General features: G+C 40.0%; 1 protein-coding gene across 2 annotated transcripts in view; it reads left to right on the top strand.

The window, feature by feature from the left end:
- Positions 1-13644, top strand: part of LOC125017420 (integrin beta-2-like) — a 41296-nt gene that overhangs the window by 1594 nt on the left and 26058 nt on the right. The window contains exons 2-13 of one of the 2 annotated variants that reach the window (XM_047600553.1): positions 3225-3276; positions 3570-3667; positions 5725-5926; positions 6181-6351; positions 6625-6866; positions 7131-7289; positions 7383-7478; positions 7570-7659; positions 7775-7912; positions 8543-8733; positions 9565-9797; positions 13295-13514. The exons of the other annotated variant lie outside the window; for it this stretch is intronic. Of the exons in view, the coding sequence (XP_047456509.1) occupies positions 3228-3276; positions 3570-3667; positions 5725-5926; positions 6181-6351; positions 6625-6866; positions 7131-7289; positions 7383-7478; positions 7570-7659; positions 7775-7912; positions 8543-8733; positions 9565-9797; positions 13295-13514 (1889 nt within the window). The 5' untranslated portion in view covers positions 3225-3227. The remainder of the gene's footprint in view (positions 1-3224; positions 3277-3569; positions 3668-5724; positions 5927-6180; positions 6352-6624; positions 6867-7130; positions 7290-7382; positions 7479-7569; positions 7660-7774; positions 7913-8542; positions 8734-9564; positions 9798-13294; positions 13515-13644) is intronic. 2 annotated transcript variants of the gene reach the window in all.

The raw sequence follows: 13644 nt of genomic DNA, 5'->3' as shown, positions 1-13644 counted from the left end.
ACCAATCAAGAGACAAGGAGGCACACAGACGGGAACACCAGAACTTAACAAAATAAGACAGGAAACATGACATGGACAGACATGGAACCTTGACCTTGAACGTTGACGTGGACAGCAGGTGCGGCGACCGGCTCAGGATCGGGAACATGGACTGCCGGAGCAAACGGCTCCTCGGGAACGTGGACGACGGGAGCAAACGGCTCCTTGGGAACTGGAACGTGGGGTGCTGTGGCCAGCCGGGTCCGGGGCGCAGGCACTGGAGAAGCTGCGGGCGGCCGGGTCCGGGGCTGCCTGACTGCAGGTCTGCCTCCCTGGCGGCCAAGAGGGCCATGCCTCCCAGTCGGGATGATTATTAATACAAATTACTCGCCTTTTTTCTTGTTCCTCATCAAAAAGGAAGTCTGCTGGGTCCATGCTGGTCGCGTCGTTCTGTCAAGAAGGGAAGAGGTTGTTGAGGTGGTAGGTGAGGACCCAGATGCAGGACTATTGATGAGGCAGGGAATCCAGGAAAACTGAGTTTTTAATAATTAACAAAAAGCGCTGCGCACAGCAGGAGAACCAAAAACCAAAAATACAAAAGAAATCCTCAAACACGGTGGAACCTTGACAGAACAACATGACACAGACAGACATGGAACCTTGACACTGTTCCCGCTGTCACCATAGACATTAATACATAGACGCCTCATTGACTGAGTTGGCCCGCTGATGTGACGTAACTGTGTGTCCTCCATATTGGAGGAGTCAAAGCTGCGCTGTGAAGTAATACGAATACCATTTTAAAGCATATTTTAACGGTGAATTTTACGTCAATGCCTCAGCTTATTTAATTCACACACACACTAAAGTTAATGGCAAACCGGTACCAAAAACAATATATTAAAACTTCTTAGTTTAGTACAGTAACTTTATTGATCCCACACATCAGTAATTCAAGTTTCATCAGCTGTAAAGTAGTGCAAAAAAACAGTGTATGTTACACTTTAATAATATATGGATAACAATAAATGTAAATTAACCCCCCTCCACAAGATTAAAACACATTATTTTCATTTATTTTTTGCCCATTTGGAGGCAATGCCAGTTCTTTTCCAACTATGGATATGTTAACTGAGTTGTTATTAGGGTTGTTATAAGGGACACCCACCATGGCTCCTTGGGGCCATGACCATCACAGGCCGAAGGGAGAAAGCAATTACTCATTTCCCAGTTTGGGATGAATAAAGCATCTATCTATCTAGCTATCTTAAAGCTAGATAGATCTTTATTGTACAACATTATTGCATACAATGTGATGTTAATTAGCCTACATAAAGCCTTCATTTGAACTTTGAAAATACAAACTAAATAAATTGAAAACAAAAACAACAAAAACACCTGGAAACATATTAACTTTAGAAATAAAAACAAAAATTGAAACAAAAAAACAAAACCAACATATCACTTACGAATGCAGAAAACAAGAAAGTGCAAAACATAACAGTCAATGGATTTCCCTCACTTCGTTTTCCAAGTGTACTTCTTGTTACTTGCTTTTGAGGACGTGGTGGGGTCCCGGGTGCAGTGAACATTTTTAAAAGGCGCATTTTTTTATTTTTATTTTGAGCAGTGTCTGACTCTAGGCAACCGTGACAGCTCCAGCACACAACAAAGTACGACCACAACATAGTATTTCCCGTTTTATTTTGCAGAGAAGTTCTTCTCTTTGATTCAAGTAATGTGGACGGTAGGGAGGATGAGAGCCGAGAGCTTTTATTTGTCTGCGAGTGTCATTAAATATGCCGTGTGACCTGGCTTTGTATGGTTCGCATCTGTTAATAAATGTACCGTCTGGAAATCCCACCCCGTCGTCCTCTGCTTTTACAACTTTATTTTATGCTGAGGCTAAACTACTAGCATCCGTGGCTAAGCTTCCTTCCATCACCACGTTACAGTAGGAACGCCGTTCAGCGTACTATAGGGCGTCTACGTGTTAATGACTATCGTTGTCACTGTGGATTTTGTCAGCCCATTGCAAACTGTATCTGGTAACAACCACTTGCTGGTCTTTGTTGACTATTTTTCTAAACGGATTGAGGTGTGTGCAGTTAGAGAGGCAACAGCACAGGTGGCAGTGGGTGGCAGCATCAAGTTTGTCGGTGAAGTGTTTTCCAGACATGGTGCCCCAACCTACCTAATCTGTGACAGAGGTTCACCCTTTGCCAGTGAATTGAAACGAACGCAACAGAAGGTGTGAACCGGACTGTCAGAACTGCCATACCTGCCAATGTTGGGGAGAAACACACAACGTGGGATAAATACTTGTCGTAAATCTGCTTTGCTCTGCGTAAAGCCCCACATGAAAGCACAGGCCTCAGCCCCTCCATGATGCTGTATGGTCGGGTGCTGGACACCCCACTTGACCTAATATCACACCCTTCCAGTGACGTTGTGGATGAGCCTGGTGTGCCGTACACTGATGTGCTGCACCCAGAGATGCCAGAGCAGTGCTTGACTGCAGGCACAACAGACAAAAAGATTATTGTGTTTTTAGAGACGGCATCAGGCCTCCTATGTGATTGGTGACCTTGTTAGAATTAAGACCCACCCTAGGTCTGATGCACAGTCCAATATGACCTCCAATAAAATGTTGGTATGTGACATTACAACTCACAAATATCAACTGGCTGGTTTTCCTGCAACAAGATACAGCACAAATAAGAGGTTGAAAGACAAATTGTAATGATTATGTTTATTATTTAGTAGCAAGTTAATCATATAATTAATAGACTACTCGGATCGATGCATTACTTGAAAAAAATATGTAATAGTTTGTTGCAGCTGTTATACCTTAGTAAAAATGTCTTTTTTTATTTTTGTAAGCTTTCAATGAAAATATTCACAAAGTATAATAAGTCTTCAGTGCCGTCTCACCATATTCAGCCTTGGCTTTTATCCAGGATGCTGCCTGAGATGTGCTGTGAGCTCATTTGGGTGGGTTAAATGCAGAGAACAAATGGCATCTAAGTGTGTACACACTTGCTCGCAAAAAACATTGGGTACACTAGTAAATGATGCAAATATTGTAATAATAGGAAATAATTTAACATATTCCATGTATTTTTAGGAGGAGCATTTTAAATTAAAAGTGATTGCTTCATTGTTGACCTTTATGTAATATCTAATATCATGATTTTACTCATCTGCTGGTTAATGGCTGCAAAAATGTGTTGTTTTGTCACCAGGTCATGGATCGTCGTTTGCTGTTACTTCTGCTCCTCACGATGGAGCAGAATGGTAAGTTTTAAAATGTAGAAGTTAGATGATTCAATTGCAAATGAATAAATCTGTAATTAATCCGTCAGTGGAAAGATGTGACTGTTCAAAGGATATTCAGGCTCAGTGATTATTTATTCTCACTTATTCTAAACCAGAAATTCTTAAGCCTTAAGGATTCTGACATTGAGCCCCCCTCATCCCTACCAATCTATAGACATATTAAAAAGATTTATTTGTACAATCTATAGAGATACTAAAAGGTTTATTTGAATGTGTGATCATGTTGTTCAGGTTTGTGATTTTCTTTGCAGCGCTGTGTCAACAACAACAAACCTGCACAAAGTCAGTCGTCAACTCCTGCAGTGACTGTATCAGATCTGGGCCGTTCTGTGCATGGTGCCAAAAGCTGGTGAGAGAGAAAGTTTATGTAAATGAAATACAAGATGGTACTGATTTGTCCACCAATAACATGACTTCAGGCTGATTACACACAACAGGCCACCATCAGCTTCTTTACTAGCTGATGATATCACACCTCATCCTGCTGCAGGCTTCATATTAACACGACTGGCTTTGACTCCAAAGACACCATTCAGACACACTCAGTATAACCAAAGATCTGTATGGGCCATACACAGGTATTAATATTTTCATAGTAACTTCATAAATTAGTTTTTATTTGAGAGAGGTTTTGTTTTGAGAACTTTGTGAAACTCATACTTCAACCACAACAATGTTAATTTTATTCATAAACCTGTAGGATGTTTACTCAATTCATGTCTTATACTACAGACTCTAAAGGTTTTTCCTCTTACATTTGTATTAAATCATAATCATTTAAACTGATTATATTAACTGTGGTCAATGGTGGTTCTAGGTTGAATGGTGGGTGAGATTACCCTCTGAAGTCTGGTCCTCTACTGAGTAGTGTTGAAGAAAAACACTCAAGCTCCTTGTTTCAAAGTTTGCTGTAGTGGAGTGTTTATTGGTATACCGGTATACGGTGAGCTTACAGACACAGAGGTTAGGTCTGGGAAGGTAAACCGACCCAGAACACTGGAAATGTACCACATTTATACAGATACATCAATAGAAAGGGGTGGGGGTTATGGAGTCATGGCTGTGATCAAAGTAGGGGCGTGGGCTGCATATGTAAGTGAGGGTCTTGTAGAGTCTCTATTGAGACGCAGGTCCTTCCTCCTCTCTGCTGTCAGACTCTGCAACCAGATCTGCTCCCAGTAGACCCACAACTACATATGTGCAATTATGTGCAATATCTCTTACATATACTGCAATTCTCCTCTCAATCTTAACTACATGTGTATATGCCATTTATATTTCGTTTATATACCTGCAGTTTGTTTTTTGCACTGTCTGCATCATATACGTACATTTGTGTGAACATATACGTACATTTATATTTATAAGCATACACACTTCTTACGTGAACACTGCCTTGTTTGTTGTAATTATGCTTTCTTATATATTTTTGATATTTGTGTATTCTTATATTCTTTTATATTATATTCTTTTTAGTCCACCCATATGTGTATCTTATCTTATCTTATCTTATCTTATCTTATCTTATCTTATCTTATCTTATCTTATCTTATCTTATCTTATCTTATCTTATCTTATCTTATCTATGTAGCTACTCTCAGTTTGGCTCCCAGCAATACTTTGAGTGGTGGTTGGTAGGATTGGTCCCCTGGTGACAGACAGGTCAACTCTCTGCTCATCCTTGCATCGAGAGTTGCCAAAAGGACGCCAGGGTTGGGCCCTGCCTGGGACCTCGTGCTACTCGTGTTGCCCCTTAAAAGATGCTGTCCACATTGCTCATGCACATAACTGCCTCTGACTGCGGTGTTTCAATCATAGCATTGACGTGGACAATGCGGTCATGCATGTGACAGGGAGCTGGGATATTGATGACCTGACCACACTTCCTCCAGATGTTTTTGTTTAATATGTTTAATTAATACTGTGCTCTGCTCAACCTACACTACTAGAAATATTGGATTGTACGCTGTGCCCATTTATTTTTTTCAACTCTCATGGTCTTACAGGATGATGATGATGTCACATACTGTTTCTATAATGTCAAATAACTAAAGAAAATTCATCTTGAAACTTGAACGTGCACCAGTATTATACTAACTACCTAAAATGACAGAAACCTCCTTGAAAAAAAAATGTTGATGTATATTTTAAGGTTTTACTTTGGGCCAAGTCCCATCCACTAATATGGAGCTTATGACCCACACAGCAGCCTGTCAGCAGGAGAAGCTCTACTTACTTTGGCTTCACTTTAGAGGAGCTGTTCCATCTTTATACAAACTACTTTATTTTACATGTAGTTCTGCTGATGTTTCTTGAGCTGTGTTGCTTGAACACACGGCAAGATGTTAAAAGCACATCATATATTTAGCTTGAATAATGCTCTGTTGTTGTCTTTATTTATTGCAGAATTTCACCAAACCAGGAGAGCAGGAAGCAGTGCGCTGTGACACCAAAGACCAGTTGAGACAAAAGGGCTGCGACGATGAAGAAATCATCTCTCCTGTGAACTCTCAAGACATTACCAAGAATGATTCTCTGTCTACGTCTTTTGAGAATGAAGAACCAGTCCAGATGAGTCCTCAGAAAATTAACCTGCAGCTGCGTCCGGGTTTGTGAAATCAGTTAATGTTAAACTTTGATCTGCAGACTGTGTTTGTTTCCATGTCACTGCCAGTCTCTGCATTTGGGGGAAAACACTGATATTTTGTAAAAATCAAATAATCAAAGGTTTTTAATATTCTCTATTAGTTTAATCTGTCTGGTTTTAATTGACAATTATCACACTGAATTTAAATCATTTTCCTATTGTTCCACTTGATGGTAAAGACTCTAGTTGAGTTTCTTTCATTTCTGTGTTCACAGGGCTTCCACAAACCTTCCGTGTTTCTTTTAAGAGAGTTGAGGGTTATCCAGTGGACCTCTACTACCTGATGGACTTCTCTTACTCCATGAAAGATGATTTGCAGAAAATCAAAGAACTTGGCAATGATCTTTTTGCTGCCCTGAAAAGAATCACTCGGCATGCTCAAATAGGTAAGATGGTGGTGATCGTACTCTGCTAACATGAACAATCTGTTCATGTTATTAGAGTACGATTTGTTTTCTTTTACATATCACTTAATAACTTTAGGGTTCTCAAAGTTTCCTACTGTCGAACATTGAGAGTTAAATCCACAATCACCAGTGTCTTCAGTTTAGAGCACGTAATTAAAAAGTGCTCTGTGGTGTGACAGTAAGTAAGACACTTCACAAATACATATTATAAATAAAAGCAACGAGTAAAGCTGTAGCTTGTTATAATTACAGGATTTGGTGCCTTTGTTGATAAGACAGTCCTTCCTTACACCAACACCAACAAGGAAAAACTGGCGAAGCCATGTGATAAGAATGAGCAGCAGTGTCAGGCTGCCTTTGGCTACAGACATGTGCTCAGTATGACATCAGAGGAGACGGAGTTTGAAAGGGAAGTGGCAGCTCAGTTCATTTCTGGGAACCTTGACTCTCCTGAAGGGAGTCTGGATGCCATGATGCAGGCTGCTGTATGTGGGGTAAGGACCAGTCCACACAAATAAATGTGTAAATATGTGTTGTAAGGAAGACAAGGAATCCAAACTTGACCTTATATATTATTAATATATATATAGAGAGTTAGTAATATTTCTTCCAATGTCCTGACACACTCAAGCTTATGATGGTGATTTTACAGTGCTACTGATAGTGTCTGTTATGTAGTGTCCTTCTCTGTGTTAAAGAGTCCGAGACAATTAATATTTGTATCAGAAAAATATTACTCTGTGCATATTTTTGTGTAGGATAAAATTGGTTGGAGAAACAGCAGCACTCGGCTTATTGTGCTGACCACTGATGCTGGATTCCACATGGCTGGAGATGGAAAATTGGCCGGAATACTGGAACCCAACGATGAACAGTGTCATATGGAAAATGATCTTTATGTCAAGAGCAGTGAGATGGTATGTGTGGAATCATGATAGATTAATTTTTTCTCCTCATTATATAAGCGGTGTCGGCAATGTTTGAAAGATTTTACTGATCATTATTTGCAGGACTACCCATCTGTTGGACAACTTACTGCGGCGTTGGAAAAGCACAATATTCAGCCAATATTTGCAGTGACAGAAAATGTGGAGAGTGTGTATAAGGTAAATGAAATCCATTCATTTTGGTACAAATTACAAAGGAAACATTACATTAAGATTCAGATTCATATTTTGTTTCCATGTTTTTTCCCAGGAACTCTCCAAAATTATTCCAAAATCTGAAGTGGGAGTCCTGTCATCAGATTCCAGAAATGTTATTCAGTTGATTGAGAGAGCCTACAATGTAAGTTGGCCTTTCATGGTGCATCAGTTTGCCACCTTTCTCGATCTGAAGGCACTTGCATCTTTGAAATCTGAATTGTGATTAATACATTATTTCTTACTGATTTTTATGGCAGAGTTTGTCCTCTAAAGTAACCGTGACTCATGACAGTCTTCCTGACAATGTAAGAGTTGTCTACACCCCAATATGTGATAATCCAGGACCAGCAGGAGACAGCAGAGGAGTTTGTAACAATGTGCATGAGGCTGAAATGGTCAGTGTTGACATTGTTGTTCATAAAGTATAGAAAACACTCACAGCTATTATTATATTCATTTCAGTTTCAGGTACTTAATTGTATTAACTGCTGCCCTTGTGTAATTGCAGTTGTTATTAACAAATCATTAATTTATTGTGTTAATCTACATATCATGATCCAGGTCTGGTGACCACAGACTAAATAATGTAGCTCAGACACCAGCTCTTCAGAAAAGATTCTAAATCATTCCAGTGCATGTTGTAGACCAAGGCTGGCAAACATATGGCTCATGAACCAAAGCCGGCACTTCAGAAGGTCAGATTAATCACACATTTTCAATAAAAGTAACTGCTACTCACAATTAATCCACTGTCAGACTGTTTTAGATCATCGGGCACCCAGAACTGAACTGTAGATGGCAACATGCACCAAAATTTAATTTATTTCACTTGAGAATTTTCAGGTCGTTCATGAAATGTTTTGTAAGAGGATAATTCATCAAATGTAAACATTATCATAATGTATTTTTCTGCACTAAAACATAGGGGAAACATTGTCATTATTTCTATATTGTGCCTTGGATTTTTCATACTGTTTTTTATTCTTGAAAACTTGTCTGACTCCATTTTGAAATCCCTTTTCCAGATATATTTTGACGTTACTGTGACTGTAGACTCATGTATAGAGGATAAGTCTTTCACTGTCAGTCCACTGGGCATTAAAGACACACTGACGGTGACTTTATCTACCAACTGCAAGTGTCTATGTGAAAACTCAGAAGACAAAACTCACCAACATTGCAGTCACAAGGGAAGCATCATCTGTGGTATTTGCAAGTAAGTATTTCCCTCCTACTCAATGACTGTATGTGTATGGTGATTTATGCCTAAATTTGATTTGGAATAGATAAATTTATAATATAATAAGCCTTTGTCCACAACCACTGGGTTCCTGAAAACTACACAGTAATGTTAGTTCTTATTGTGTAAGTAGTGTAAGAAATACTGATACCAAAAATATTAAGCTCATAAGTTACAGAAATTATTTTGTACAAAATGGAGTTAATTGTTAATAGTATTTCTATTGTTTACTAATTTCATCAGCATATTGTAAGTGTCCTGTATTACTTATGGCCTGCTGAATTCTTATAGCCATAGTAATTAGAGGGCAAACTTGTTTTGATTTGATTTTTGTAACAAACTCACATCAGTTGATTTGTCATCAAGGTTGGATTTTGGGACTTACATTCTCTATCTAGTCTAACCTGTTAGTTTGATATAAGAACAACCTCAAAATGCTACACCTTATAGTAAGATGATACAATTTTGAACAATTAAACAGCTGATGACGTTACACAGGTCCATACTTAGTTTTTTTTTTAGTAATTGTGGTGCAGAAAATGACACCTCCTTTTCACAGCCTACATTTTCCTGTGGAATAATATTCAAAGAATAATATAAGATTCCTCAGTATTCATGAAGGAATAGCAGGTCTAGCTCTTTCCAGCACTTTTAAAGTGAGTTTGTTTTTCCTGTTTACAAAGAGAAATATAGAGTCTTCAAAGGGTGTGTGGATGACTGAAAAATATGATTGTACATTCTATTAGAAGATGTAGCTCACAGAGAGTGATCTAACAAACCATTTTTTTTTAACTTGTCCTTATTCAGTTGCAATGCCGGTTTCATTGGTCAGTTCTGTGAATGCTCCATTGGTGATAAAGACGAAAGCTCTCTGCGAGCTTCCTGCCAGAGAAATAACGGCACGGAGTGTGAGGGTCGAGGGGACTGTGTATGTGGCAGGTGCCAGTGCCACAACACGGAGAGTGGAAGCAGCTTCTATGGTGAATTCTGCGAGTGTGACAATGACCAGTGTGAAACGTTCCAGAATAAGCAATGTGGAGGTATGGTTGCATAATTTTCTGATACAGCGTTCTTTTTGAAAATAATTTTCATCATTTTAAAGCATTTCTTACCAAAGACATTGTTCTTTCTTATCTAATAGGCCAAAGCCAAGGTCATGAGGCTTTCAGGATTTGTTACTGCACAAAATAATAACTTGGATAACTTAATGTTTGATAAGAAGTTGTCAAGTCAAGTTGTTTGTTGTAATGTTTATGATTAACTATATTGTGCTTCTGCAACTGTACAGCACTTTGGTCGACTGAGGTTGTTTTAAATGTGCTCTATAAATAAACTGTGACTTGACTTGACTCCATACTGAAGATGTAGAAATTCTGAAGGAACATACATGGGACAAAACGAAGAAAAATGAAAAACGTGTCTAGTATGTTTTATGTTTTAGATGCTTCTCTAAAGGACGTAGCCCTTTTGACTGTTGTTCTAATCCATGTTATGGCAAATGCAAGTCAACTAAGTAAAGAAACCACAGTCCATTACTACTTTAAAACATGAACATCAGTCAGTCCAGAAATCTGTTAAATGCTATGATGAAACTGTCTCTCATGAGGACCACCCCAGATTATGAAGCCTCAGAGTGACCTCTGCTGTAGAATTACTCTACACTGTAGTGTCCCCACAGGACACTAGTGTCCCCACAGCTGTAGAAAACTGTCCAGATTTCCTGTAGCCTTGTGGAAGCTAAACTCAAGCTTTAGTCTGGCTCTAATGTTATATTTCCATACAATCTCAGTGTCTAAATATGGTTTGCCTTGTGATTTGTCTCTTCTTGTCAGGTATATCACTAGTTTTGCTTCACTGATTAAAAAGTTGCGATAACAAGCAACAGTGAGAAAACAGTGATTAAAAACATTTGTTTTTTGTTTCATTTGCAAATAAGTCAGTGAGTCTTCTGCAGTCTGTAAAAACATGATAAAATGATTCTGACAGTTTACAGAAGGGGCAGTTGTTTACCACCGCCGGGTTGATTACAGATAGGAACGCATCACAAGCTATAGCTCCATGTACCACCCTCCACTGGAGGTCGCCAGTTCTTTTTTTCATAGGAGGTTTATATAATGTTATCCACTGGGGGAGGCGTCCTACCAGCTTCTCCGTCCACCTACTGCTGGGTCTTCCGGATAGCCTCTGCCTGATAATGGTCTTTACGCAACATTTGTAGAGATTCCTTTTGTTGGCAGCATGGAGGTTCAGAGATGTGAAAGTCAAGAGAGGACCACTGCAGTCAGCCAGCTCCAGGTTGAGGGTGAGGTCAGGGAAAGGGTCCGTGGTGTCTGGCTGCAGTCATCCTTCAGCGTAGATTTTCAGTAGTCTCCCTTCTGCTGGGGACAGTCTCCGCCTCCACAGGTCCAGGGTTCTCTGGGTGAGCCTGGCGGACCACAGCCCCAGCAGAGCACAAGTCAACTGGACATTGCAAACGTCTGGCCCTGCCACTTCTACCACATGTTTGAGGGTCACTGTGTCCATGTAAAGTAGCGCCCCCTTAAGTCCAGGTGTGGTGTCGCAGCACCACAGAGCAGTGGCTGCAACAGCACCCAGTGCAGATACGTCCTGTTCTGTGACTATTCCCAGTTGAATAGTGCACAGGATTTAAAAACACTCTGAAAGAACTCTGGAAGCCCTTGTAACTTTAAACCTGTTAAAATCTGTTAAAAACAGAGCAGCACCCAGGCCCAAGCTCCCTACACGCCCGAATATACAATTAGCCATCTCCCTTCACACGAACTCAGGAGGTCCAGTCAGATACCTCAGAACATCTGCACCCAATGAAAACTGTTCTAGAAAACACTTAAAACCAGCGAATGATCAGAGAAACCTACTGGGAAAATTGTGCATGATTTGAAAACATTAAACTGATGCTCAAAACAATAAAATCGATCCCCAGAATGTGCCATATGCCGAAGTGTCCTTGAGCGAGACACCTTCATCAAAGCAGGAGTACTGTCTAGAGCCTGTGTGCACCCTCCTCCATACATCCACCAGGCCACAGGAGGAGACCAGCTGCTTTAAAGCCTGCTGGGATGCTAAGTGCTCTGCATGGTTACGGTCTAACGCCACATTCTCTGTGCAGTTAAAATCACCCCTTATAAACACATGATCAGATGAGCCACAGTCTCTCACCTTTTCACTTTTAATGCCTCTCAGACCCTTTGTCTGTTGTAGAAACATTTCGAAGCTAGCAGCTGGGTATATTTTTCCCTCCTCTGGTGCCTGTGACAGGGAGACATCACTACATTCTGACATGTTTCCTTCACTGTCATTGCTATCACAGATAGAGTTTGTCTGTAACCTGTTTTAAAGTCTTTCTTCTCGATTTGACTTTGGCCTCACCATCACCAGCACTATGCCTCTTCTCCCCAGCTACTCTCTCTGAGAACCCCTCCTCCATCTCCACTACCACTTCAACCTCACCAGACACATTCACTCTACCAGTCTTATTCTCCACACCACACTCCTCCACATTCACATGTTAGAAACAACATATAGTCATAGTCTGCCACACGCACACTAAAACAGATGTTAAGTTCCCTCCATGGTTGTTAAGCACCATGAATAGTTGTCTCCGATGGGAGACAACATGTTTAAGTAGTGGAGACTTACATCCAGACAGGATTGTTTTGTGCCTCGATAGCTCCTGAGATAAATGGAGGAACACTGGAATCTGGCTGGCACAAAACACACAAACAAACTAAACAACCTTAAACCCCACTGAACACACAACTAAAGTGAAAAAAACAACAACACACCAAAGTAACCACTGTAAAAAAAAAGAAATAAATAGAGGATTTAGAAAAAGTTTCAAAGAAGAAAATTGCTTGGGCCAAGAAACCCAATTAAGATTATAATTTTTGTGAGGCAGACAAAATGAGAGGAGGGTTTTTACATGGGTTGATGAGGTGTGATGGTGTGAAGGTGCTTTGAGTGTTGGTGATTTATTAAAAATGCAAGAAACACTTGAGCAGCATGGCTACCACACCATCCTGCAGCAACAAGCCATACCATCTGGTTTCTGCTTAGTGGGACCGTCATTTATTTTTCAACAGCTCCAGGCTTTGTAAGGGTTATTGAGAAGACTGAGAAGGAGAGTGATAGAGTGCTGCATCAGAATAGCTGGCCTTCACAATCACCTGAACTAATTTTAGTTGAGAACATTTTGGTGATGCAAAGTGAAGTGAAGATTTGTCTTTAGTTTTCTTTGCATTTTGTCAATTAATAAAAATAAACAGTCACTTTTGTATATTTTTTAAAGTATTCTTACTTTACAGCATTTTTCCCCTAAAACATTTCCACAGTACTGTATATGGTCAGTCTGACCCTGGAGCTCTTGGGCTGCCTGATCTGCTGGCTCTTCTATTCATGGACTGAGTGGGTCCTTGTGGATATTTAGACACAACCACTCCACAGAGAAACTACAGGATATATGGGATAGAAATTCTTTCATGACTCAGTGACTTTCCTCTCTGTTTCTCATTACTTGTAGGAAATGGTGATTGCAAATGTGGAACATGCGACTGTTACTCTGGCTTTGAGGGCAGTGCCTGTCAATGCAAAAAGTCTGATGAGGCCTGTCGTACCTCAGACAACACAGTGTGTTATGGCAGAGGGTCCTGTGTGTGTAACCGCTGTGAATGTAAAGAGGGATACCAGCCTCCACTCTGCAAGACATGTCTCGGCTGCCCAGACCCATGTCAGACCAAGCTGTAAGTTAACGCATTCATTCTGCTGTCACTTTCAAATTGTTATTTATAGTTTGATTCAAAAATTCACAAATACATAAATAAATAAAGTATCTCCACTGCAGACTTATAATGAGAACTCTAAACTACCTCA

The sequence above is a fragment of the Mugil cephalus genome, chromosome 12, assembly GCF_022458985.1.
Source record: "Mugil cephalus isolate CIBA_MC_2020 chromosome 12, CIBA_Mcephalus_1.1, whole genome shotgun sequence".
In the NCBI taxonomy this organism is placed as follows: domain Eukaryota; kingdom Metazoa; phylum Chordata; class Actinopteri; order Mugiliformes; family Mugilidae; genus Mugil; species Mugil cephalus.
The sequence above is the reverse complement of the archived record's forward strand: the minus strand, read 5'-3'. Positions and strand labels throughout refer to the sequence as shown.